Source organism: Vicugna pacos, chromosome 4, assembly GCF_048564905.1.
Source record: "Vicugna pacos chromosome 4, VicPac4, whole genome shotgun sequence".
NCBI classification, from domain to species: domain Eukaryota; kingdom Metazoa; phylum Chordata; class Mammalia; order Artiodactyla; family Camelidae; genus Vicugna; species Vicugna pacos.
This window is the reverse complement of record NC_132990.1, coordinates 2,227,797-2,254,367: the sequence shown is the minus strand read 5'-3', so window position 1 is coordinate 2,254,367 and position 26,571 is coordinate 2,227,797. Positions and strand designations below refer to the sequence as shown.

At 39.8% G+C, this 26,571-nt stretch overlaps 2 protein-coding genes across 13 annotated transcripts in view; one reads left to right on the top strand and one right to left on the bottom strand.

Annotated features, from left to right (window-relative positions):
* CENPP (centromere protein P) overlaps positions 1-26,571 on the bottom strand; it is a 220,403-nt gene that overhangs the window by 52,136 nt on the left and 141,696 nt on the right. The window lies entirely within an intron of this gene.
* The window catches only part of ECM2 (extracellular matrix protein 2), a 71,981-nt gene that overhangs the window by 43,055 nt on the left and 2,355 nt on the right, over positions 1-26,571 (top strand). For 2 of the 7 annotated variants that reach the window (XM_072959100.1, XM_072959097.1), the window contains exons 2-9: positions 3,106-3,418; positions 8,294-8,482; positions 10,801-11,394; positions 13,152-13,267; positions 14,924-15,059; positions 20,332-20,489; positions 22,640-22,779; positions 24,189-24,515. In XM_072959100.1, coding sequence (XP_072815201.1) covers positions 3,130-3,418; positions 8,294-8,482; positions 10,801-11,394; positions 13,152-13,267; positions 14,924-15,059; positions 20,332-20,489; positions 22,640-22,779; positions 24,189-24,515 — 1,949 coding nt within the window. In that variant the 5' untranslated portion in view covers positions 3,106-3,129. Of the gene's footprint in view, positions 1-3,100; positions 3,419-8,293; positions 8,483-10,800; positions 11,395-13,151; positions 13,268-14,923; positions 15,060-20,331; positions 20,490-22,639; positions 22,780-24,188; positions 24,516-26,571 lie in introns of all 7 variants that reach the window. The other 5 variants (XM_072959102.1, XM_006209213.4, XM_072959099.1 and 2 more) reach the window with 3 other exon arrangements.

Below are 26,571 nucleotides of genomic sequence, written 5' to 3'. Positions count from 1 at the left end.
TTCATCATATTTGGAGAATGATCAGTCTTCTTCAAATATTTTTGTGCCTTCCTAGTCCTCTGTGGACTGAAACTAGACATACATTCATCTCCTTGAAGTTGTCGCACAGCTTGTTGATGCTCTGCTCATGTTTTATACTACTTTTTTTTGGTCCGTTTGTGGCTGTGTGTGTATGTTTCATTTTGGATAATTTCTATGACTGTGTTTGTAAGTTCACTAATATTCCCCTGCAACGTCTAATGTGCTATTCATCCCTCACAGTATAGTTTTTCTCTTGTCACATTGAATTTCACATTTTTAAAAATTAAATCTGGATTTTTAAAAATTTCTTTCCTCTACCACCGTGAACATACAGAATATAGTTTTAATAACTTTTAATGGCCTATTTATGTTGGCTGTGCCATATCTGGGTCCGTTTCAATAGACTGATCTTTCTCGTTGTTATGGGTCAACTCTTCCTGTTTCTTTGTATGCCTGGTAAGTTTCTGCTGGGTTCCCCAGCAATTGTTGGGTGCTCTGGGACATGGTTAACTTGCTGCACAAAGTTAGTACTTTCAGGAGGGGCTGTTGTTCAGTTTTGTTAAACGGGATCAGGTTAGCCATTAGCCTGGAGTGAACTGTTCTCTCTGACAGGACAATGCCCTTCTGAGCCCTCCGCCTGCTGCCCTTTGCATACAGCTTCTCCACTCCGACTGGTGGACACACAGGGTCTGCCCAGCCCTTTCCAGTCCCGGGAATTTTTCTTTTTGCCCTTCATGGTAGATCTTGCTCCACTGTTGAGTAGTTTACTCACATAAATGTGATCAGTACTCAGCTGAAGACGTGATACCCTCTAGGGTTCTCAGGGTTGCTCTCACTCCCCTGGGCTCTGTCCTGCAAACTCTTGGCAGGCCCCCAGGTTTTCAGGGAGACTGTGGGGGCTCTCTCTGGGCCCCAATCCTGGGCTTCCGCCTGGGAAGGAATCCCCTCCAGGTAGTAAGCAGGCGCTCACCTTGGGTTTTCCCACTCTCAGAGATTTCTGTCCTGGGCTACTCCATGTTTAATGTTTGAAAAACATTGTTTCACATATTTTGTGCACTAATTTTAAGTTGTTTCAGATGGGAAGATATATCTGGTCTCTGCCACTCCATCTTGGCTAGAAGTCAGATTTGATAAGTACTGTCACAAAACTGGTGTAAATGGCTGGCAGGCTTTCTAGGAAGTGACCGTGAACTGACTTTCAGATTCTCCCGCAGTTGATACTTCATGGAGCCAGCTGTCTAGCAGCAGGCACACCGGCAATGCAGGCATGGTGACCCCCACGAAACAGTGCTTGTATTCTTGACCTTCAGGTGATGTATTGTATGGCAGAACGTCAACAACAGGTCAATGAGTGACATTTGTACCTAGGCAAAGGAACCAGGGCAGCAACCCTGTGTTTAGTACAACCACTGCAGGTTTCTACTGAGAGAGGATTACAGCGTTTGGCTGGACTTAACACTGATCACACCCATCTTGTACATATTTGGGTGGTAAGCACTGTGGCTTGGGGAAGGCCCACTTTACCCCCAGTACAAAGTCTTCCCTTCAGATGCCTCTAAGATTCCCACAGCTTGTCTGCAGGTTTTGAAGCAGACCTGTAAGACAGTAGCATCTGGATGTCAACAGATCACGTCATTTCATACGGAAAACTAGAATCCAGTGCTTAAGGGGTCTCTTGGCAATCTCCTACGATTCCAACAAGATTGCTGGGTCAACAGAGTCTGTGGTCATTTCTTGGCCCTTTGAGCCTTCAAAGTTCCTCCTTTGTTGTTTGGAGTCTTAACCTCTGTATGTATTTTCACTCTGAGCCTTCACTATCCCTGCCTAAGGTGACATATTCTGAAATATAACATGGTTTTGTTCTGGTTGACAGAGATGACCAAGGCAGGCCTATGAGGAGTGGTATACATTCCATCACTGAGCGAGGCCGCCACTATACCTTATGATCATGAGTCCTTGGGGCCCCTGTGGTTTCAGATTCTCCTCCATACACTCTGCTGTGTGGAGAAGGAACTACATCTCAGACAGTACTGACAGTGATGGAACCTGAGTGACAAACAGGAAGGCAAGAGCTGCCAGGCAGGGGAAGGGTAGGGACACAGGCCTAAGTAAAGAAGGGAGAGTGGACACTGCACAAGACTTCCCTTGCAGGACTAACTACAGGCCAGCGTGCATGGCCAGGTAAATCCTTCAACCAGCTCCTATGATCACCTTGTGGAGGGGTTCTCTTTACCTGTCTCTGCTACCTGACTTTACAGGGCTTGGACCAGACTATCCAACTACAGAGCTACGATTACACTTAAGTCATCATCACCAAGAGTACTGAAGTATTCATTTCTCAAATATGTTTTTCAGCTTCACCATGTGTGGGGCCCTGTGCTGCTCTTGAGACCAGCTGATTAAAAGTTACTCTTTGTCCCTCTGACTTCTTTATAACTGATGTTAGTTTACTGTTATTTTTATATGGTACAATCATGTTCCCTCCTCCCCTACCCCAGACAAAGGAATCTATAACACTAGAGAATAAAAGAACAAAATAGAAGAGTTGGGAAAATGAGTTGTGGATGATGTTAGTCACAGAACGACTCGGCAGAAAGGTGGAGACACATCTTCTGAGTAACCTCTGAAAACATACAACACAGTGGTCCCGAGAGGGGTCGGCAAACTCCAGCCTGGGGGCCAAGTCTGACCCACCGCCTGTTTTTGTAAACACAGTTCCATCAGAACACAGCCACACCTGTTGGTGTACAAATCATCTGCCTTGATGTTACAAGGGAAGACTGGGGTAACTATAACAAAGAACACGTGGCTTGTAAAGCCTAAGATCTTTTACTGTCTGGTTCTTCAGAGAAAAAGTTTGATCATGCCTGGTCTAGAGATAAAGATAAGACACTGAAAGTTCTTGGATTCTGATAGAAAAATTCTAAATGTTGATTTGGCAGTGATCCTATGGCATAGAGCTCATATATCGTATCTATTATTTCTCAAAGATGTGCTGCTGAGGGATACAGGCAATTATAAGCCAATTTTCATAGGAAGAAATTTAGTCATTAACTCCTAAACTCTGTTTCATTCTCAGTCTAGGAGTCAAATGGTGAAAAAGCAAGCATGAAGTTTTCAGGGTTGTATTGTTTTCTGCTACTTCTCGTTTTTCAAATCGACTTTGGACAAAATGAAGAAACTTCTAGGAAGCAAAGAAGGAAGATGTATTACAGAAGATCGAGGAAAAGTACCTTGCCCACGCACAGAGTCAGCAGGCAGCTTGGAATTCAGCAAATGAGGATCGTTACACCAGCCGCAACACTTCCCGTGGTTAACTTGGATTATAGCACAGAAGAAAAGTTTGAATCCTTTTTAAGTGTGCCTGGAGTAGAATCAAGCTATAATGTGTTACCAGGTAAGAAAACAGTAAGGGAGAGGAAGAAAGAAAACCTCCATGAAGAAAATTTTCCAAAAAAAAAATTTATATTGTCTTTTGATTTAATCTAAGATAAATTCTGAAATAATTTAGAAAAACATTTACAGAACATACTAATAATACAAAATTATTGGAAACAAAAAATATTAGTTATCCAACAACTATATTTATAAAACTATAGTTACTATTTTGGTTTATTATTTCTAGTCTGTTTACTATGCCATGTATTTTATTTCTTTTTTGGGGGGATTAGGTTTATTTATTTATTATTATTTTTTATTTAACAGAAGTACTGGGGATCGAACCCATGACCTCGTGCATGCTAGGCATGCCCTCTACCACTGAGATACATCCTCCCCCCTCCAATGCCATGTATTTTAAATAGCTGTAATCATAATACAGCAATATACATGTCAATTTGTAAAACTGCTGGTTCATTTATGAGGACAGATCATCTAGGATATAGAAACACATTACTCAGATGATTCAATGAACATATCTCGATTAAATGTTTTCAACCAAAAATGGAATTGAGCCACTGAATGTACATCATGTAGACCAAAACTACTGAATTTTCAAAACTGAATTTTGAAAGGATTGGAAATTCTTCTAAAGATTTCAACTAGGCATTTTTAAACAATAATATTTGATGAGTCACATTTTTCCAGGTTTGGAAGAAAAAAATAATGATATTATGCATGTGTCACCATTACATAAATCTTTCAAAAGACAAATGAAAAATATCACCACATAATATTCTGTGGCCAATACTTCATACATTGTCTCCAGAAAATCAAATGCTTCTAAATGATGGTATTTCCATGGAGTTAACTGAACATACAATTATCCTGAAAATAGATAATTTGGGTCACATTTACAGCGTGATTGGGAAAAGAGCGAGCCCGGAGGCAGGGAAGTCTAAAATGATAATTACAGGATACCCGTAACTGCTAAAGAATGATGAAGTCAGTTTCCCTAGTTAAGCAGAACGGTATATCCAAGATCTAACAGAAAATGAAAAGTCTGAAAAGTAGTATGCATAATGTGATCTTAAATATTTAAAAATATGTAATGTAGGGGATGTGCATTAAAAAATATAAAAGATGCATACTAAACATTTCTAAATGGTCCTAAAATATTTTCCAATGGTCTTACTGAACTTTTAAAAAAAATTGCGGTAAAATACACATACAGTAAAACTTACCATTTTAACCATTTTAAAGTATACAATTCAGTGGCATTTAATATATTCACAATGCTGTGCAGCCATCACGTCTATCTAGTTCCTGAACATTTTCTTCACCCTAAAAGGAAACTGCATACATTTTTACCCCATTTTCTCCTACCCCCTAGTCCCTGGCAACTGCTATTCTTTGTCTATGAATTTGCCTATTCTAGAGATTTCATATAAAAAGTCGTATATGTGGCTCTTTGTGTCTGACTTCTTTCACATGGTGTAGTGTTTTCAAGGTTCATCAATGATGTAGCGTGTCAGTACTTCCTTCATTTTTATAGCTGAATAATAGTCCATTGTAGAGAAATACCGTGTTTTGTTTATCCTTTCATCCACAGATGGATATTTGGGTTGTACTTACCTTTTGGCTAATGTGAACAGCACGGCTATGAACATTTGTGTACAAGTTCCTATTTGAATTCCTATTTCTGTTCTATTCAGTTTCTATTTCAGTTCTATTTCTGGGGGGGATGGGGGGTGGGGAGCTAATTAGATTTATTTATTATTTTATTTTCTTGATGGAGGTGCTGGGAATTGAACCCAGGACCTCATGTATGCTAGGCATGCACTCTACCACTGCACTATACCCTCCCCACTATTTCAGTTCTATTTCTAATTCTACTTCAGTTCCCTTGGATATACACCTACAAGTGGAATATCAGGTACCTTGGAGTTGGGCCATAAGGTAATTCTATGTTTAATTTATTGAGAAACTGCCAAATGTTTCCCACAGAGGCTACACAATTTTATATACCCACCAGTAATATTCAAGGATTCCAATTTCTCCACATACTTGCCATTACTTTCCATGTTAAAAATACAGCCAGTCATTCTTGGAGATGTGAAGTGGTATCACATTGTGGTTTAATCTGTATTTCCTTAATGACTAATGATGTTGAACGTCTTTTCAGGTGCTTATTGTGCATTGAGTATCTTCTTTGGAGAAATGTCTACTCAAGCCCTTTGCCCGTTTTTCATTTGGGTTGGTCTTTCTCTTGTTGAGTTACAAGAGTTCTTTATGTATATTCTGCATATTCGACCCTTATCAGATATGACTTGCAAATATTTTCTCCCATTGTGTACAATGTCCTTTCACTTTCTTGACAATGTCTTTTGTTGCATCAAATTTTAATTTTGATGAAGTCCAATTTATGTTTTTTCTTTTGTTGTTTGTGCTTTTGGAGTCAAATCTAAAAATCCATTGCCAAATCTAAGGTCATGCTTTATTTTATTAGTTTAAATTTAGGTTTTTTGTCCATTTTGTTAGTTTTTATATTTGGCATGAGGTAGGGGGCAACTTCATTCTTTTGTATATAGATATTCAGTTGTCCCAGTACCATTTGTTGAAGAGATGATTTCTTCCCCATTGAATAGTCTTGGCACTCTTGTCAAAAATCAATTGGCCATACCAATAGGCACATGAAAAAATGTTCAATATCACTAATTATCAGATAAATGCAAATCAAAACTACAACAAGGTATCACCTCACATTCAAAAGTCCACAATCAATAAATGTTGGAGAGGCTGTGGAGAAAACAGAACCCTCCTACACTGTTGGTTGAAATGTAGTTTTGTGTAGCCATTATGGAAAACAACATGGAGATTCCTCAAAAGACTAAAAACAGACTTAACCATATGATCTAGCAACCTCACTTCTGAGCACATATACAGAGGGAACCTTAATTCAAAAAGATACATACACCCCAATGTTCATAGCAGCACTATTTACAATAGCTAAGACATGGAAATAACCTAAATGTCCATTGACAGACGACTGGATAAAGAAGATGTGGTATACAATGGAATACTACTCACTCATAAAAAGTAATAAAATAATGCCATTTGCAGCAACATGGATGGCCCTGGAGAATGTCATTCTAAGTTAAGTAAGCCAGAAAGAGAAAGACAAATACCATATGATACCACTTATATATGGAATCTTGAAAAAAAAAAGATAAACAAACTTATTTACAAAACAGAAACAGACTCACAGACATAGAAAACAAACTTATGGTTACCAGAGGGGGAAGGAAGTGGGGAGAGATAAATAGGGAGTTTGAGATTTGCAGATACTAACTACTATACATAAAATAAATAAGCAACAAGTTTATACTGTACAGCACAGGGAACTATATTTAGTATCTTGTAGTAACTTATGGTGAAGAAGAGTATGAAAATGAATATATGTATGTTCATGTATGACTGAAGCACTGTGCTGTACACCAGAAGTTGACACAACATTGTAAACTGATTTTATATGTATGAAAATCAACTGGCCATAGATGCATGGGTTTATTTCTGGACTCTCAATATTCCACTCGTCTATATGTTTAGCCTTTTGCCAGTACAATCCTGGCATAAGTTGATTATTGAAGCTTTGTAGTAAGTTTTGAAATGCTGAAGTGTGAGGTCTCAAATTTTTTTTAAAAGATTTTTTTTTGGCTATTTGGGGTCCCTTGTAGTTCCATATGAATTTGAAGGTTAACCTTTCCATTTCTGCAAAAAGGCTGTTGGAATTTTGGTATAGGATAGTACTTTGATAATCAGGAGAAAACTCACGTATCTGTTTTTCTCCAGGGGAGGAATTGGATGGATGGGATTAGTCTATTGCAAGAGATGGGAAGGAGCTGAACTGGGCTGGCATAGTGGTGAGGGAAAGAAGGGGACAGATGTGAGAGCTGACTTCCAGGTGGAAGTTCAGGACAGCTGCTCATCAGATGGAGAAGAGTTATCAGGTATAACACTAGGGCTGGAAGGAAAACATTCCCTTTAATATTCAAACTGGCTGTCTAATGGCCTGCTTAGTCAACACACTTATCCAGGTATCTACAATCCTGTATGTAGAGGAAACAATATCATAAAACCCACTGCACTGTGTACTTTAAAAGGGTGAGTATTATGGCTTTTGAATTATATTTCAATAATAACAACAATTCTAAAAAAAGAGATAATTGCAATGTCTCATTGAGAATTCAGTGTCAGAGGCACCACAAGAATACTGTCTGCTTTCACTTTCTCCCTCTGCACACTGGGAAGGGTACAATGTGGGCCTGCTCATCATTAGTGCTGTTCCAGACCTCTGCTGTTTGGCACCTGATGGAACTACACTGCTTTGTCTCTTCTGAAGTTAGATGTGGCCATGTAATTTGCTTTGGTCAACATAATTAGACACTTTTAGAGCTTGTGTGTGATTTGCTATGTCACATTCCCACTGCTGTGGCCATCGGGACAGCCTGCTTGGAGATGAAGCCTACTGTTTGTCCTAACTAGAAGGAACAGAGCTCCTGTCGACTCACATTAGACACACAGCATGAACAAGAAATAACTGAGATTTGGGGGCTGTTTGATGCTACTGTGTAACTTAGCCATCCTGACAGACGCAATTCACAGAGTCCAGTTACCATGAGGAAGTTACTCTAAGTCAGACGGGTTGAGAGTAGAGCATGTGAAAAGCATTTCAGAGGGTCACACCTGTGAGATACGTTTACCCTGTGCAGGAATGAACACAGAATGTTATTTTTGCATGGGTCTGTCACACTGGGCTGCACACTGGGCTCACTTCCATTCACAGGTGCTAGTAACCAGACAGGAATTTAAATGTGTTGCTGTTCTCTCCTAGGAAAGAAAGGACGCTGTTTGGTAAATGGGATGACCATGTATAACAGAGCCGTATGGTCTCCCGAGCCCTGCACCACCTGCCTCTGCTCGAATGGAAGGGTCCTTTGTGATGAAACCAAGTGCCACCCTCAGACGTGCCCCCAAACAGTTATACCTGAAGGAGAATGCTGCCCGGTCTGCTCAGATACTGGTATAAATATTTAGCCTAAACAAAATATCGCATGACTTGGTCTTTGACTCTCATCTGTTTTACTTTGTCATTAACTTAGGTTTTAAATTACAGTAAACTAGCCATCAGGGTATTTAAAATACTGGCACAACAATAAACATGGAAATTCTTTGGGAAAGCGTACAGTAAGAGAGAGACATAAAAGATCTTGGCTTTAGAGTTCTCTCTCTATTAGAATGAGTAAACTTGGATGAGATCACATGCCACGCTTGACTCTTCAACTTTAGAGATGCAGTGACAGAATTACCACAGCCAACAGCTCCCACGTCCTTAGTATGCGTGAAGAGCACTGCTTAGTCCCTCACAGGCATTATCTCACTTAATTCAACTCCACGTGAAGCTCATCAACCCAAATGAAGATGAAGAACCCATGGTTAACAAAGGGAGGAGGGGTTTGCATCTAGAGAGAGTAAAGCCCAATTCTCCCAGTCTATGAGCAGGCATCACTGCTCAGGTAGTTCTAAAGGAACATGGCCCTGGAGCAGTGGCTTTCTTTTATGGCACTGCTGTGCCCGAAAGATCACACCACAAGGCTTTATTGGGCTGCTCACCATCTCTTATCCTTTAAGGCTCATAACCTGATGGACCCTCAGGAGGGAGGCTCAGGACTCCTCCAAGAAAAGCCTGGCCAATACTTTATGAAATGAACAAATAAATATATGTTAAATAATTTTACAAAAAGGGATAGAGATGCTTCTGTTGTTTATGACCAAGGTAGACTGTTTTCAAGCACACAGAATGATCACAGGGTAATTGTCCACAAAAGGCTCCTGCCAGGAAGATCTTTAGAATATTTGGGGATTATATTTTGGTGTGTACTACCGATTATTTTACTAAGATATTATGAATTCTAAAAATGTTAGAAAATAGAAATGTTTAATGATACTGATTTCTTGGGAGATGAAACACAAGGTTTACAAAAGCAAGATCCAGAAACTCTCAGATATTTTCCAATGGACTTGAACTATTATTTTGAAACGCTGTGGTTATTTTGGAAAAATGAACTTGGATATACAGGAAAGATTTTAAACGTTTCAATATGATAGCTTTAGTTTCCTTTTGCTAATTTTTTCCCCTATTCTCCTTCTGCATGTTCCATCAGAGATGCGAAAAAAAATAACTCACTGACTTTATAATATATACTGAACTGAAATCTCAAGTAATTCCTTCAAGTAGTTATATTTTGAGTTCTTTTCTGGGGTGATTTACATATGGCATGAAATAAGGGTATGGAGATGATTAAGTAAATTTTTACATTTTGATAAAAGAAAATCTATGTACTGAGCTCACTTCTCCCTGAAACTTTTCATTCGGAGGGTGAGTCCGAAGTCTGGTCTTTGTCAAGGCTTCCCCACTTTCTGCCAAAGATAATATCGGCTCAACACAAATGTAGATAAACTTTCTACTATTATGTATGATCCTCTCATCATCATGGAATAATAGTAATACTCTCGTGCCTATATCAAAGCTAAAACAACACCATTTAAGTCCAGGACGTCTTCCATAGATCTCAAGCAGTCAAAAATGATTTAAATACATAGTCTGGGAGGGAAAAAGAGGAGAATTTACTACAATTCTGAATTTCAGAGGATGCTTTTAGGCTCATGGAGCTGAAAGAAAATTGGACAAATATAATAAATACAGAACAAAAGATGATTTCACTACCATAAACAAGTAAAATATATACCGGTTTCACTTTTTTTTTAAATGTCTGACAGTGTACAAATTCTTATGTTATCAATAACCCCAATTAACTGGACAGTATGTATTATAAAGATAACACACCTGATTATACTGCAATCTCACAATAGGGCTGCTTGCCATTTTGCAACATGACAATATTATTCCCTTCTTTAGTTACCAGGTAGCATGATACTTCAGTAAAAATAAATATTAAGGCTCACAGGAAAAACAAGAATTGTCTATAACATCTTACGCAACAGAAATAAAGTTTATTTATTTCTATTAAAACTATTCACGCAAAATTTTCAAGATGCATTTAGTGTTTAAACTGCACTCCTATGTGTGGGCTTAGCTTGCACAAGGTCCTGGGTTCAATCCCCAGCACCTCAATTAAAAAAATAAATAAAAATAAATAAACCTTAATTGCCCACTCCCTCCAAGAATAAAAATTAAAAAGTAAAAAAATAAAATAAAATAAAATGAACTGCACTGATGTACCTGGAGGGAATAATATTTACTAACTTCATTTTCACTATGATTTTTTCCTTTCATTAATACCACAACTTGCCCCTGCTGTCTTCTCCTTACGTGGTCAGTAGCCTCCTATTTGCTCCTCAGTGGTGTAGCATTAAATGACAGAACTGAATTTTCTGGTGATTCTTCAGAACAAAGCGAACCTACCAGTTTCCTTCATAAGCAACAGCCACCTCCTTGGGTGGAAATGGATCAAGCACTGAGAAAAGAGGAGCTTCAAATTGAGGAGGATGAAGAAGAAATTAAACAAGATGAAGATAGGGAGCAAAAGAAAAAGACCCCTCGACCTGAAGACTGGGGGAGGCCTCCCACGGAGGGGCAGAGCAGAGACAGGGGTGAGCAGAGACCTGGAGAGGAGGGGAGGCAGGCCCATCAGCACAGAAACCCAGCACGGGAGGAGGGGGAGGACGAGGAGGACGAGGAGGATGAGGAGGACGAGGAGAAGGACGAGGACGAGGACGAGGACGACTATGACACCGTCAGAGGAGATGTGTTCAGGACGCCCTCTCGACTCCCAATCCCAGCTCCTCCCAGAGGCTCACCGCCTCTGCCAAGCAGATGCTCTCTGTCCTACAAAACCATCACCTGTAACCACGTCGCCCTCACACAGGTACCACCGCTAACAGCACCAGAGATAACAAGCCTGGAGCTTGTTGGTAAGAGATGTTGATTTCTGTTTTATTTTGTGCTTAACTCTCATTGCCCTATGAATGTTATATTTTAATTTTATAATATAACTTGACTCTTAAAAAGACTAATTTCACAATCTTCAAACCCATAAACTTTGCAAAAGAGATAAGTTCGCTGCAGAATAGCACGATAAAACAAATTTCTCCAAATGAAATCGCGATTTCCCACTGGCTTTTTTCTGAAGTCAGCGGTATGAGGTAAAATTCATATACAGTAAAACTTATTATTAGCATGTTATTCTTTGAGTTTTGACAAATACACAGAGTCATGTAATCAGTATCATAATCAAGATATAACATTTCCAACACCTCCCCAAATTCCCTCATGTCCCTCCTTCCACCAGCCCTGATATTTTCTGTCTCAACAGTACCTTTTCCAGTATGTCACAGACATGGGATCATACACAATATAGCCTTTTCAGTTGGGCTTCTTTCCCTTATCATAATGCTTCTGAGGGCTATCCAGGGTGTTGCGTTTATCAGCAGCTTGCTGAGCTGTGGTGTTTATCAGTAATTCTGAGTCATTTTTCCATTGCTGGGGTGGACGTCTGCATTGGTTGCAGCTGAAGGACATCTGGGTTATTTCCAGTTGGGGGCAATTATGTACACAGATGCTGTAAATATCCACATACAGATGTTTATGTGGACCCAAGTTTTCTTTCCTAAGTCCCAAGAGTGGGACTGCTGAGTGATACAGCAAAATTCAGGGGTGAGAGAGTCTGAGTTGGGGGCTTCAGATGTGTCTCGGGGCAAGTCACAGAAATAATAAATAATCATATGAATAAATTCTCATAGACCCAGCCTGACACCTGTGTTCAGGGTGGCCAGTCTGCAATAGGACACTTCTGGTGTATTGGCCTTCCTGACATCATGTTCACATGACTTTCTAAGGAATTCCTCTCATGCCCAGAGCCTACTGCTCCAGTGACGCCCCCTCTTCCTATGGCCTTCATGCCAGGTGTGCTCTGCCTTAGAAAGACCCAATTTGTTAAAGTCTGAAGTTTTACAAAAGATGAATGACTTGTGCTCAGTCACAGAATTTAGGTTTTTTTAAGAAGGGCACCATGCGGTTTTTAATAGTACTCACCATTTCCAGTAAGCTCATTTTCTAGGTTTAAAACAATCAACTACTGTACTTAACTAAATGTCAAGCTAAAATCCCTGTAAATTTAAGGCATTCAGGAACTTTTATAGATTGAAGTCACAGAATTATAACATCAGTCTGGAGGCGATCTGAGAGATAATCTCCCGAAGCTTCTTATTTTGAGAACACTGAGGCTCAGAGAAGGTAAGTGACATGCCCAGGATTTCACTGATCAAAACAGCATAATTCTGGTCCAGGGCCCAGGAAGTGCCAACGGAAAATATGAAGAACTATAAAAATCAGTTTCTGTATCACCTTCCATAAGCACAACTTTGTTGTGAAATGCATAATGCTATCAAAATTTTCTAGCAAGCCACATTTTGGCTCTTTTAAGCAGCTTCATCTAAAATATGATGTATTAGAACATGACAGGTCCTTAGAGTGAAACTTTTGACCGTATGAAATAGTCTAGTTCCAGTCTTGTTTTTCTTCTAAATACTCATTTTCTTATGTATGTTGTCCTTGCTGTAAGTATTGCCTTTCCCTCCACATAAAGCTCTCTTTTGCTGTCTATGCATGTGCATGTATACATGTACTTATAGGCACCATAGTCCTAACACACAATTGCTTCGTGTCCTAGGTAACTCTATCACCTCGATTCCGGATGAAGCATTTAATGGATTACCGAATTTGGAAAGGCTTGATCTGAGCAGAAATAATATCACCTCTTCAGGTATAGGTCCAAAAGCATTCAAGGTAAATACACACTCTGATTTCTAATGGTCCATTTGGATGGCTCTCCCATCACTTGCACTGGCCGTGGGTGGAGATGGAAGGGGAAGGAAAAGTAAAATGTTTTACTGGAGTTTTCGCCTAAGTAAGTTTCCTCTCTGTTGTCCCCAAACTGGATTCGAGTTTTCTCTTGAATATAGTCTGTTGTTTTACAGGTTTCTAGCTGTTTTCTTCCATGCTTTGCCCTAAGAGCACTCACACAGCATCAATGACAAAACTAATGTTTTGAATTTATAGGGGAGCTTCTCCTCAAGTAGCTGAAAACATGTTGAAATACAGTCTCTTACTACATGAGGTATTTCTGGGAAAAAAGGGAAGTTTATCTGGAAATTCTATTAACATTTTCAGGCCAGCAAGACAGAGCTTCCTTATTTTGTGCTACCTGCAAAATCTGATAAAATATGTATCATCAGGAGAGGGTTTGGGAAAAACAAATGGGATCAGATGAAAATTAACATGGGGATAGGTTGGGGAAAGGGGGAAGACAGGAAATAGCATAGAATAAACCTTTGAAAGACTCATACTTAACCAAAATTTTCTTCTCAGAGGGAGAAAAGAAGGTATCAAGGACTTTCAGAGAAACAAAGGCAGAAGTAAGAAAGGAGGGGTTTGTGTATGTAAACAAATACTCATAAATGTGTACGCTTAAAGAAGCCCAAGTGAAATACACTCCATTCCAGGAGGTCAAACTTCAACCCCTTGGATGGTCCTCTGCCCACTCTTTGGACAAATCACTGGCCTCTTACAAGCTGAGTTCCCGGTTCTCATTTAGATTCTGGGCTATAGATGAGAGAGCTCCAGACACCTGGTGTCCACGTTCGTGTCAAAGACTGGAGTCTTGCCCCATGCTAGATAAAACAGCGGCTGGGACTTGTGCATTTCTTGTATTTGATAAAACAAAATGGGGACACTGCAGGAAATAACCTCCTTTTCTTGTTTTGGGATTCTCTATCCCATTTCCAAACTGCTGAAACTGACTGAGCACCACTGAAGTAAATCATTCGGCAACGTCGGCAGTGCAGGCTAGTCTGGCCAACAAGCATGTTGCCACAAATGTGGAAATGCACTCTCCAGACAGTCAAAACTATTTGGGTACCATATAGAAATAGTCTGTGATATTCACAGCATTTAGATTTGAAGAATTACAACAATTGGTGCTATTTTATGGCTCTATTTCTACTTAGTATAGATAGAAAACACAAGTTTACAACTACATGGAAAGGATTCAAATTGCCGTCTCGTTAGCATCTATTACTAGGAGATGGCTGTATGATTTAATTTACTTTATGTCTGCTGCTGAGAAGTGAAAACCTGGAGTCTAGGAAAGTATGACCATCCAGTGGTGATAGGACCTTTCTCTTGCTTACTAAAACCGCAATAAAAATATGGGTGAGCATGATGCAAAATCATCAAATGTAGGTTACTGGGAATACCAGGGAATAAATGCTATTAATAGGACCAACATCTACCTAGCAGGAAGAATATGGAGATTCTTTCCAATCCTGAGTAAGTGCAGGTTCTTTGTGAGACTTTGGTACTGCAAACTGATTGTTAAGTGAGACATGTGACTGTATATCTGTGACAAGGTAAAAAACGTAATTTTGAGATTTGCCTTTTAAGCATCTAAAGAATTTAATGCGCCTGAGTATGGATGGGAACAACTTGGTTGCAATTCCATCAGAGCTACCACCTACATTAGAAGAACTTAAAATCAATGAGAACAAACTTCAGGTTATCGATGAAGGAAGTTTATCAGGTATTTAACACTTGGCTTTATGATATGTGTCTTTATAATCTTTCTTTTGTAGTTGTGTGGAAATTTTACTTGAATTATTGCTAAATAAATAGCCAGTAAAATTTTTCAGGTCACGTTACTATTTAAGTTGATAAAACTTATTTTAGTACTGGCTGGTGAAAACTTTTTAAAATGTACATTAAACTGCCCATTGTCTTTAATAAGTATTCTGTAAATTTTCAGTGATTTCAGGGTTTCATCATTCCGAATATAATAACTGAATTACAAACCCATAATATCCTAAGAGTGACACTAACATCCCCCATACAGCCATGTGTTCCAGGGCTGTGTCCGTACCGGTGTTTTTGGCGGTTGCTGGTGGTGGTAACACAGCACCATGAACATACCTCAGATGCTCAATGCGCCCAACCCACAACTCCCACTGCCTGCACACGTTTTGCTGTCTTAATTTGTCCTGTGTTGGCACACGAGACTCATGTATAAAGAGAAGTAAATGCGCAGCCCATGCGAGGCTGAGGGGCTGTCCTGCAATCACAGTGCATAAACTTGAGCACACGACGTCTATGGCAGTCACTTTGGCGTTGACAGTCTTGTTCTTGACAGTTGCCCTGGCAGTTCTGGTGCTTGTGTGTCAGTGAGGTACGTGAATCCCACAGAGCAGGGCAAATGATGTGCGTGGGTGTTTGGTTGCCATGACAGCCTGGCTTTCCCACCGATGGGCTTCAGTGAGGGTGTCCCACATTCTGCACATTTGATACAACTGGAACTGACTCTTCTTATGACTGTTTCTGGACTGAGCTGGATAACTGAAGTTGTCATATTATAAACTCTGTATAAAAGAGACAGTATTATATTTAACTTTTTATGAATTTTAGCTAATGTCCTTGGTTAGATTATATGCTTCTTTAAGACAAAGACTGCCTAATTTTTCTTTTTATCTTCCTAAAACTAGTGTAGCTCTTGAGGTATAGTGCTCAACATTATTTGCTTATTTGATTTGAAATATATTTATATGGATGTTGATAACTCTAACCTTGAAAGGAAAACAATTAAATTATTTCCTTTCATTCTTCCAAAAACTTCATAGCAACATACCACTTCTGGCGATGGGAAAAAAACAATAATGAGAATTGCCAACTCTGAGGATTATAGAGTTATGGAAATACTCTATTTCCAGATGGATTTCACAATACACATGAAAAACATCAATAAACATAAATTGTGAAGGGCTTTTGTCATATGGTAAGATATCAGAGAGCTGGATTTCTAACTGCTAGGTGAAACAGACCAAAGGAACACTTAGTTTAGAACAGGTGTTGGGCAGAATATGTACCACACGTGAGATGGTACTTCTGGTTGTGTTATCAAAATGATGCGTGCCAAGTCCTTACTTGGAAGGTGCTCTCACACATTACTACAACTGCTTCTCCACATGCACTTCGCCTTCCTGAAAAAATTTCCATATTCCCGGAGGGTTGACTGTGGTCCAGGGTGAAGTGGCCTCCTGGCTTGCTCCCTCTCGCACCGCCACAGTCTGAGCATACATACCATGTATGTTTCTTACACATAAACCAGAGAATAACTGTAAAGTAATGCTTAGTATCATTCATTTGTGTTGTGTGTTATGTTTCTCTCTCTTGTGAGATCACATAATGACCATTAGTGTACCTCTAATATCTATCTTTCTCTGAAAAACTTCTATTACATTCCAAAACCTCAACTATGTACAAGATAAACATGCTGGAACAGTTTTAGCTTTGGAGATTAAAGAGTTTTGGAGAAAAAGAAAGAAATGAGCTATCAAGCCCTAAAAAAAAAAAGTTTTGTTTATATGAGGAAATAGAACCACTTATCATTGTTTACTAATTGGCCTCATACTTCCTGTCTCTTCACCCTTTAGCTGATCTTAAATACCACCACTAGATTGTTTTGTCACACTGTTCTCTGTCCAGAGGCTTCCTGCTGCCTAGAGGAGGAAAGCCAGGCCGTCCTGTGCACAGAGGCCCTGCACAGCCCGCCTCCGCCCCCTCAGCAACCCTCATCCCCACCTGTGGGTGGGCCGCTCCACAGCGGGTCTCTTTCCCACTCTGAGCACACCACGTGGGTTCATACTTCCATGTGTTCACCTGGCTGCCTCATCCTCCCAGTTCTATGTTCATCTATCATGGGAATGTAGCCCCACTCACACTTCCACACCACTCAAGTCCACACTGCCGTCTCCTCCTTGTCACCTTCTACAATCTATGATCTGCACTCCTGATGGTACTGTCTTGTGTTCATGCTTCAACTGTGTCTTGCCTCACTGATATGCCTAAGAGCAGGAACTGAGTTGCACAGAGCATTTCGCTGCAATACCCATGACCTGAGTTGAAAATGAAAACACCCCCATCCTGGAAACCTTGGCCACTGAACTGACTCCAAAGTTACTCCCTGAATGTTTGACTCAGATGCCTCTGGGTATCCATCATCACTGCCGAGTTGTCCATCCCCCTTGCAGTTTTCAGTTGATTTGGAGCACTCTTGAGGCTGGTAGAAACAGTTTAGAAAAAAATTGTTTGTATAAAGGCCTTTCTTGGTAGCTCAGTCCGAATGTGTGGAGGATTTGTGATCATTCTCCTTTCAAAAATGTCCATCTGGCTGTATTCTTTGCCAGAAAATGAACACTGAGATGGGAATTCACTGCTGTTCAGAGACTGAAGGTTTGCTAGCAAAGACTGCTCTTTCTGCGTCCTGCAAAAAGGAACCCCTTGTTGCATCATATTTCTCATACATCCCTGATTATGCTGCCATTTCATATCTATCTGTCTTTGCAAGTATTCCACATGATCTTCTACAACCTTCCACTTCTCACGTGTGTTCAAAGTCCCTGCTTGGCCACTGCTGCCTCTGCGGGGTGACCCGGCCCACCCCTTCCCTCCTCTGGCTTCTGTTCCTTATACAGACTTTCCTTTTTACCCACTGTACAATCTTGCCTCCCTCTGTCACAGATTAATTGACCGTAAGTGCCTGGGTTTATTTCTGGGCTCTCTATTCTGTTCCATTGATCTATGAGGCTGTTTTTGTGCCAGGACCACACCATTTCAATTACTGTGGATTTGTCGTATAGTTTGAAGCCAGGGAGTATGGTATTTCCAGCTTTGTTCTTCTTTCTCAAGGTTGTTTTGGCTATTTAGGGTCTTTTATGTTTCCATACAAATTTTAGAATTATTTGTCCCAGTTCTGTGAAAAATGCCATTGGTATTTTGATAAGGATTGCACCGAATCTGTAGATTGCCTTAGGGAGTATGGCCATTTTAACAGTATTAATTCTTCCAGCTCGTGCACATGGTATCTTTCCATTTGTTTGTGTTGTCTTTAATTTTTTTCATCAGTGTCGTAAAGTCTTCTGAGTACAAGTCTTTTACCTCCTTGTCTAGATTTATTCCTAGGTATTTTATTCTTTTTGGTGCAATTGGAAACGGGACCATTATCTTAACTTCTCTTTCTGATTGTTTGTTATTAGTGTATAGAAACTCAACAGATTTCTGTATATTAACTTTGTATCCTGCAACTTTACCGAATTCATGTACTAGTTCTAACAGTTTTTGGTGCCAGTCTTTAGGATTCTTTATACAGTCATGTCGTCTACAAACAGTTTTACTTCTTCCTTTCCAGCTTGGAATCCTTTCATTTCTTTTTCTGATCTGATTGCTGTGGCTAGGGCTTCCAAGTCTGTGTTGAATAAAAGTAGTGAGATTGGGCATCCTTGTCTTCTTTCTGATTTTAGAGGAAATGCTCATTTTTTTACCATTATGTAAGATACTGACTGTAGGTTTGTCATACATGTTGAGGTATGTTCCCTCTACACCCACTTTATTCAGAGTTTTATCATAAATGGATGCTGAATTTTGTCAAAAGGTTTTTCAGCATTTACTGAGATAATCATAAGACTTTTATTCTTCAGTTTGTTAATGTGGTGTATCACACTGATTTATTTGTGGATATTAAGCCATCCTTGCATCCCGGGGGAAAATCCCACTTGATCATAGTGTATGATCCTTTTAATGTATTGTATTGTCTTGCATTTATTCATTTATTTATTTATCTATTTGAAGTATAGTTGATTTACAATGTTGTGTTAGTTTCTGGTATATAGCAAAGTGATTCAGTTATTTGTATAAATACACACACATATATTCCTTTCCATTACAGGTTATTACAAGATATTGAATACATTTCCTTGTCCTATATAGTAATACCTTGCCATTTATCTGTTTTACTAGTGTGAAATCTGTTAAAACCAAGCTCCTAATTTATCCTTTCCCACCACCTTTCCCCTCTGGTAACCATAAGCTTGTTTTCTATGTTTGTGAGACTGTTTCTGCCTTGTAAATAAGTACATTTGTATCATTTTTTAGATTCCACATGTAAGTGATATCATATGATATTTGTCTTCCTCTGTCTGACTTATTTTTAGTGAGTATGATAATCTCTAGGTCCATCCATGTTGCTACAAATGGCATTATTTCATTCTTTTTATGGCCAAGTAATATTTCATTGTATAAATATATGACAACTTCTTTATCCAGTCATCTGTTGATGAACACTTCGGCTGCTTCCATGTCTTGGCTATTGTAAATAGTGCTGCTATGAACACTGGGGTGCATGTAACTTTTTGATTAGTTTCCTCTGGATATCTGCCCAGGAGTGGGATTGCTGGATCATATGGTAACTCTATTTTTAGTTTTTTAGGGAACCTCCATGTAGTTTTCCATAGTGGCTGCACCAATTTACACTCCCAGCAACAGTATAGGAGGGTTCCCTTTTCTCCACACCTTCTCCAGTGTTTACCATTTGTAGACTTTTTGATGATGGCCATTCTGACTGGTGTGAGATAATGATACCTCTTTTAATGTGTTGTTGAATTTGGCTTGCTAATATTTTGTTGAGGCTTTTTGCATCTATGTTCATCAGTGATACTTACCTACAATTCTTCTTCTGTGTGTGGTATTTTTGGTTTTTGTATGGGGGTTACAACCTTCCACCATACAGCACAATGATCCCTCTACATGCCTGCCCCTCCTGAACCATGCATTCTGCATTGAGTCCTGGCTGAAACAAGCATCTGGGATGTACAAAGTCTTGGGGAAAAGGTTCTGTGGGGGATACGAAGAAAGCAGCTACAGCGTCAGCCCTTCGAATAAGCTGAACGTTTCATGTGACATTTTGAAAGGCTATGGAGATTACATGCTTTTTAATTATCCTAATATCCCAATAATTTAATTTTTTATAGACTTAAATCAATTGGTCACCTTAGAAATGGAAGGAAACAATCTCAGTGAAGCCAATGTCAATTCTTTAGCTTTCAAACCTTTGAAGAGCCTGTCCTACCTGCGTCTGGGAAGAAATAAATTTAGAATTATACCACAGGGTCTTCCTGCTTCTATTGAGGTACCAATATCTTCCTTATAATGTTTTACACTTTAAATACAGCACACTACAACAAAACAAACAACGTATTTTAAAAGATTACTGTGATGTATATTAAACTCAATAGTTGTGGTGTTATATACAGAATTTACTATATAATTTGAGCACTGTTTTCATACAAGATTATGAATCAAAATTGTAACTACTAGTAGAGAATCTTGATAAAGTGAAACTTAGTTCTGCTGACAGCTCTTGCGGAGAGAACAGGAAAGATTAACTAAGAATTCAAACAGGAACTACAACCTGCAGAAAGCATCTCGATTTGCAAGGTAGTTTAAACTGTCCCAAGCTGGAACTGTGATGTTGATCCCGGTCTGCTCCACCCAGAGTCCCACAGGGACTAGCAGTGACCCTGTAAGGATGGACATGATCTCCAGAGAAGGCTGCTGACTGCGCCGGCACCACCCTACCCTGGTGCCGCACCAGCTTACTAGTTTTGACCAGCTCCCATCAAGGGCCCAAGTGCTGTCCTGTCTCCCTCCCCTCTGGAGGCAGTCCCTGCTGCCCAGGCGTGTGGTCTCTCTTACTGTGACAAGGAACACACTTAACGAAGGGAGCACTCTGTGGGGCCTTCAGTGCTGAGTGTACACTCTGACTTCCTGCATTAACAACAGGGATGCTGGCAGATCCAGCTGACACCTCCTCTGAGCTCTGTTTCTGCCACATAAACAATCAAACAGCAGGACGAAGCTCCCCAAGGCGGTGGACCCAGTGACCCAAGTGAGGGCCATCAATCTCAATCTGATACGGCTGCCACCACAGCCACCATGCTACTTCTTCCTTCTATTTGCAGATTAATATTGACCTTTAGAATTTAACAAAATTGTAAAGATCCATAACCTAGCTTTATGTCAGAATCATTGGAATTCTAAAGAAATAAAAATTCCTGGACCTATCCCAGACATGCTAAATCAGATTGTTTGGAATCAACAAGTTATGATTTCTTTTAATTAAATTTTTAAATAGATAAGGTATGCACACAGTAAAACACACACACACACACACACACACACACACACAACACTTGAATAATACAAAAGGACAATGTGTCTATATTCCATGTCTAACCCTTCCATCCCCGGTTTCTCTTTCCAAAGACCCTCTCACTAGCACGGGGGGCGCCGTCCATGCAGGTTCATGTGCTCTGAGTCCTTCTGGTGCACGGCTTCCTAGCTACAGTTTCAGTGTATGGACGAGTGTGCTCTAACAGTTCATTTAGGTTGGAATTTATACTTTAAAAAGCTCACAAGTGATTCTAACATACAACCAAGTTTAGAAACTTCACCCCTAAACACGTATGAAGGTACAAATCAAAAGCTAAAGGAACACTGCACCCATTTCCAACAAATACCAAAATTACATGACAAAGAGGGGGAAATCAGTACAATAGGAATAGGAAGTTGCTGTGAATATAGATACCGATGCTACTTCTGAACTCCAGCAAGATCCCTGAGTGAGCAATCCCTTGTAATGCCAAATGAATGTAACTTGAAGATAGCAAGCTGTTGAAAACTTACTAGTATTTCTAGCAAACTTCACCCAGATGTTAAATAAAGGCTGTTAATGAGCTTTTAATTAAAGTAATCATAAAATAGCAAGTCTAAAAAATGCGAGCCACAAAAAATTACAGACAGCGTGACCTGGTAGGAAGCAGGCTGAACTAGAGCTGGGCCCAGCCAGCAGGAGATTCACTCATGTGTTAGCTGGGTAGCCATGGAAACACTTTGCCATCTCTCCAGGCCTGAGTTTCTCCAATGCTAAAGGGGGATTAATTTCTACTCATTTTTGAGGGTTTTGAAGCCCAAATGAAATAACTTAGGCGAGTAAGTTTTGTAAATTAGAAAGCTTTATATAATTATTATGGCATCCTATGTCTTGCATCATTTTAAAGTGAAAAATAATTAAATAAAATCCACTTACTTCCATGACAGTACATTTTATTTTACCAATTAGTTAGAAAATCTGACAACAAAAGATTGAACTCACTTGGGAAGAATAGCCAGACTCTAGATAACACTAGTGAGAATGGGCTATGATTTTAATCTCCGTGAAATTAAATATATTTATCAATTAGTATGAAGAAAAATAATGGTCTCCTCTCTTAATTATAGGAACTATACCTAGAAAATAACCAAATTGAAGAAATAACTGAAATTTGTTTTAATCATACCAGAAAAATCAATGTCATTGTACTACGTTATAATAAAATTGAAGAAAACAGAATTGCTCCTTTAGCCTGGATAAATCAAGAGTAAGTATATGGTACAATCTGACTTTGTTAGATGATTTCTTCCTTTTGCCATTACTCAACAGGGTATGAACATGGCCAAGTGAAGGAGGTGACAGCATCCTTTCTTAGGGAACCTACGTACAACTTGGCTTCATGCATGGAGTTCAAACCATTCAGGGTATGACTGATATTACCATGGCCATGGCCACCGCTGCTGTACACATCCTACCACGTCCACGTGCTGAGCAAGCAGCGTGGCCTGCCGTCTGCTCACTGTGCTGCTCACACTCTGCTGACTCCCCAGGCAGTCATGAAGTTTAACCAAGGCAATCCCCTACCCACAGTAAGGAAGGGAGCTGCCCTCTTCTTCCTTCTCCTCCCTCACCATTAGGTCGAAGCACTATGCTTCACTGTCCCACACCACACCGTCTTCATTCCTGCAAACTATTTCTCTATCTCAAGTCTTACTAAGTAGACCAGAGAGTGTGTGACCTGATAGCAGAGGCAGAAAGCGGAGCCCACCTTTCTGGAGAGGAATCAATGGCCCCGGGCTGTAGCCTCAGTGAAGGGAAAGTGTGGGGGGCCTTTCTCATCAGGACGGAGAGGGAAGCGGGTCAAGCCTGGGCAGAAGGTGCACCAGAGCAGATCCGGAGTCGTATGGGGAGGGAATGAGGGATCTGAGTGGCACAGTGGGGACGAGCATCTTTCAGAAGCAGGACAGAGAGAGATGAAAAGGGGCCTTAAGGGCCCATTAGGTTCAGCAGAATGTGGCAGTGGCAAGGCAACTGAGTCTTCATCAGGTGAAAAGTCTTCATGGGGAGGGCAGAAGCCACAGGTGAGGCTTCTGAGAAAAGCCAGGCAGCTCACCACATTTCCCAGATCTTCTGGCCAATTAATAACCTTTTCTCGATCCCTCATTCTCATCCTGACTCCCAGGTCCCAAGTCATCAGATCAAATGTGGTACAAGAATGCAAAAATCCTCAACACGGCTACTTCCTTGCTGGAACCAGAGATGGTTTTAGAGATAGGCAGTTTGATGTCAGCTAGGACTGTGGACTTCATTTCTGTTTTTCTTTTTAAAATATTTTTAATTAAAAAAATTTTTGTGGACTTGACTTCTGATTCAAGTCTGACCTTAGAGATATCTGGGGGACCTCTTTGGGCCTCACCATTACCCCCGGGATATGAGTGTTTCTCTCTGAGCTCTGGTGCTCCTCTCTAATGGAACTCGATCAGCTGTGTGGTACCCAGGTAAGAGTGACCAGCCACGCAGCCAGACCACACAGAGTCACACCCGCACTGGGAGTCATTACTGCACACTGAGGGCTGGCGGGAGAATGGGCGAGCATCCTGACTGGCCTGTCAAAACCTGGAGCCAAGAGTCACTGCCCTGATGTTCCCACCACGTTTACTCTTTTCTTTGCTGCAGAAATCTAGAGTCGATTGACCTCTCCTACAACAAGCTCTACCATGTCCCCTCCTATCTGCCCAAGTCCCTGCTGCACCTTGTGCTCATCGGCAACCAGATCGAGCGTATCCCTGGCTACGTGTTTGGCCACATGGAGCCAGGCCTGGAATACCTGTACTTGTCATTCAACAAACTTATGGATGACGGCATAGACCAAGTCTCCTTCTACGGGGCTTACCATTCTCTGCGAGAGCTGTTTCTCGATCATAATGAATTAAAATCTATACCACCTGGGGTACAAGAAATGAAAGCACTACATTTTCTGAGATTGAACAACAACAAGATACGGTAAAATCGGGCTTTTTCAAGTATCCATTTAAACTATTGTGTGTGACAAAACAGATGACTGAACAACCATGACATGATGTCTGGAATTTAAGGGGAAAAAAAGTGACAAGAGGTTGCATTAAACGAGATTGGTGAATGATGATGATTGTTGAAGCTGGGTGATCATAGGTACATAAGGATTCATTGTATTTTTTTCTACTTTTGTGTATGTTTGCAAACTTCCATAGTCAAAAACTGAAAAAGCAGAGTATGATTACATAATATCTAAAACCTTAAAAGACTTGTCCAAGGGAGGCTTCAGGGCAGGTGCTGTTCCTAACTCCATATATAATTTCAAACAATCTAATCACTAGAGCAAAAAAGCTAAGTATATGCTAAAACTTAAATGGCTTCTACCTAGATATTCTGAAGACAAAATTCTGAATAAATTTATTGAGACTCAGCTAGCCTCACTTCTGGGGACACTTTTCTGTGTGTGTTCCATCTGCCGACTGAGTCATCACCTCTGCCTAGAAAGTATGAATATCTCAAGAATTAATCTGGAACGCTTTGTTTGTGCAGCCAAAGAGGGAGGCAGATCCCTGAACTCTGTGGCCCTGCCCTTGAGGATTACACCCCCTTTCCTCTTCTACTTATCTCTAAAATTCCAAACATAAACTCCTAAAAACCAAAACACAGACAGAGTCAAGAGTTTTGAGGGGAAGAGGTGGGGGTAGGGAAGGCTTTGTAAGATTCAGAGTCAAACTTATTTGGCTAAAATACTTCATAGGCCATGCTATATACACTTCCTATTTCACTGCATTGACAGGCATACAATGTTTGTTCCACTTCTGGTAGGATTAAGGAGGTCATGGCCTGATAACCTCCATTACAACCTTTCTCCTCCATTGCACCAATGATTTCTTCACTCACGGATGATGTTGCCTGAAGCTGTTAACAAATGGTGACCTTCTATTTGCATCATTCTTTCCACATTTGTTAGCTGGAAGTCCTCTGGAAAGAATTTTTTCTTATCAAATAGGGCAACTTTGTTATTCTGAAAGGTAGGATAAATGCTCAGTTCTTTTCCTTTAAATTGGCCATCAGAGTAAGAAGTTGGTTACAAATTTGTAACTATGTGAGGTGATGTATGTTAAGTAAACTTATGGTGGCCTTCATTTCAACAATATACACATATATTGAATCATTCTGTTGTACACACTTTAAACTAATACAATGTTACATCAATTTTATCTTTATAAAACTGGAAAAAAATATATGCATTAAACATGAATGAAAAAAACTAAAATAAATTAAAATTTTCATAGTAGTTGTCTCAGGAAAAGAAAAAAAGTTGGTGCCTAAATATTTTTGCTTTATTATTTTGTTTTTGACTTTTTCTCTGGAGAACCAATATGAATTTATGACTTTATATATTAAGAATGTTTCAATCAATTGCCAATTATCTTTCTTAAACTGTCCCATCTTTGGCCAATGGCAGCCCTTTGAACTGGCTCCTATGTCCTCGGAGAGGCCTCCTGGATGGCTCACTTTTATATTCCCCACTACAGACCTAAGCCAGCCTTCTTCCAAAGAGTCCTAGCTCGTCTCACTGGGGAGCAGTATTCAGAGGCCCCAGTCTGGGCACCAGCCATATTCCTTTCAAATATGTACTGTTTCAAGGGTTTTTAGTGGACTGCCAGAAAACATGTATTTCGTAAAGGAAGAGTTCATACCAATGTTCCTAATTCAATTTTAACATTATAGAGAAGTCCTTTTGTTTTAAACTTGTTTTTCTTACTCTGAAAATCTAGACTCCCAACAATAACTTATGTTTATTATCTTATAGTATATAAATAATACTTTCAAAATGATAGTATCATTATTACAGCCAACAACAAAAGTGTTTAATTTAGTCTATTATGTTTTTGGTAGCTCTATTTGTCTTTAGAATATGTTCCATGAAGGATGCATGACTTAAATATAGCGATTTTCTCTGTAACAATATGTCAACAACTTAATATTCAGAGAAGTCTTTAATTTGTTTTAGTTTTTAGGAATTGCTGTTTACTATTTC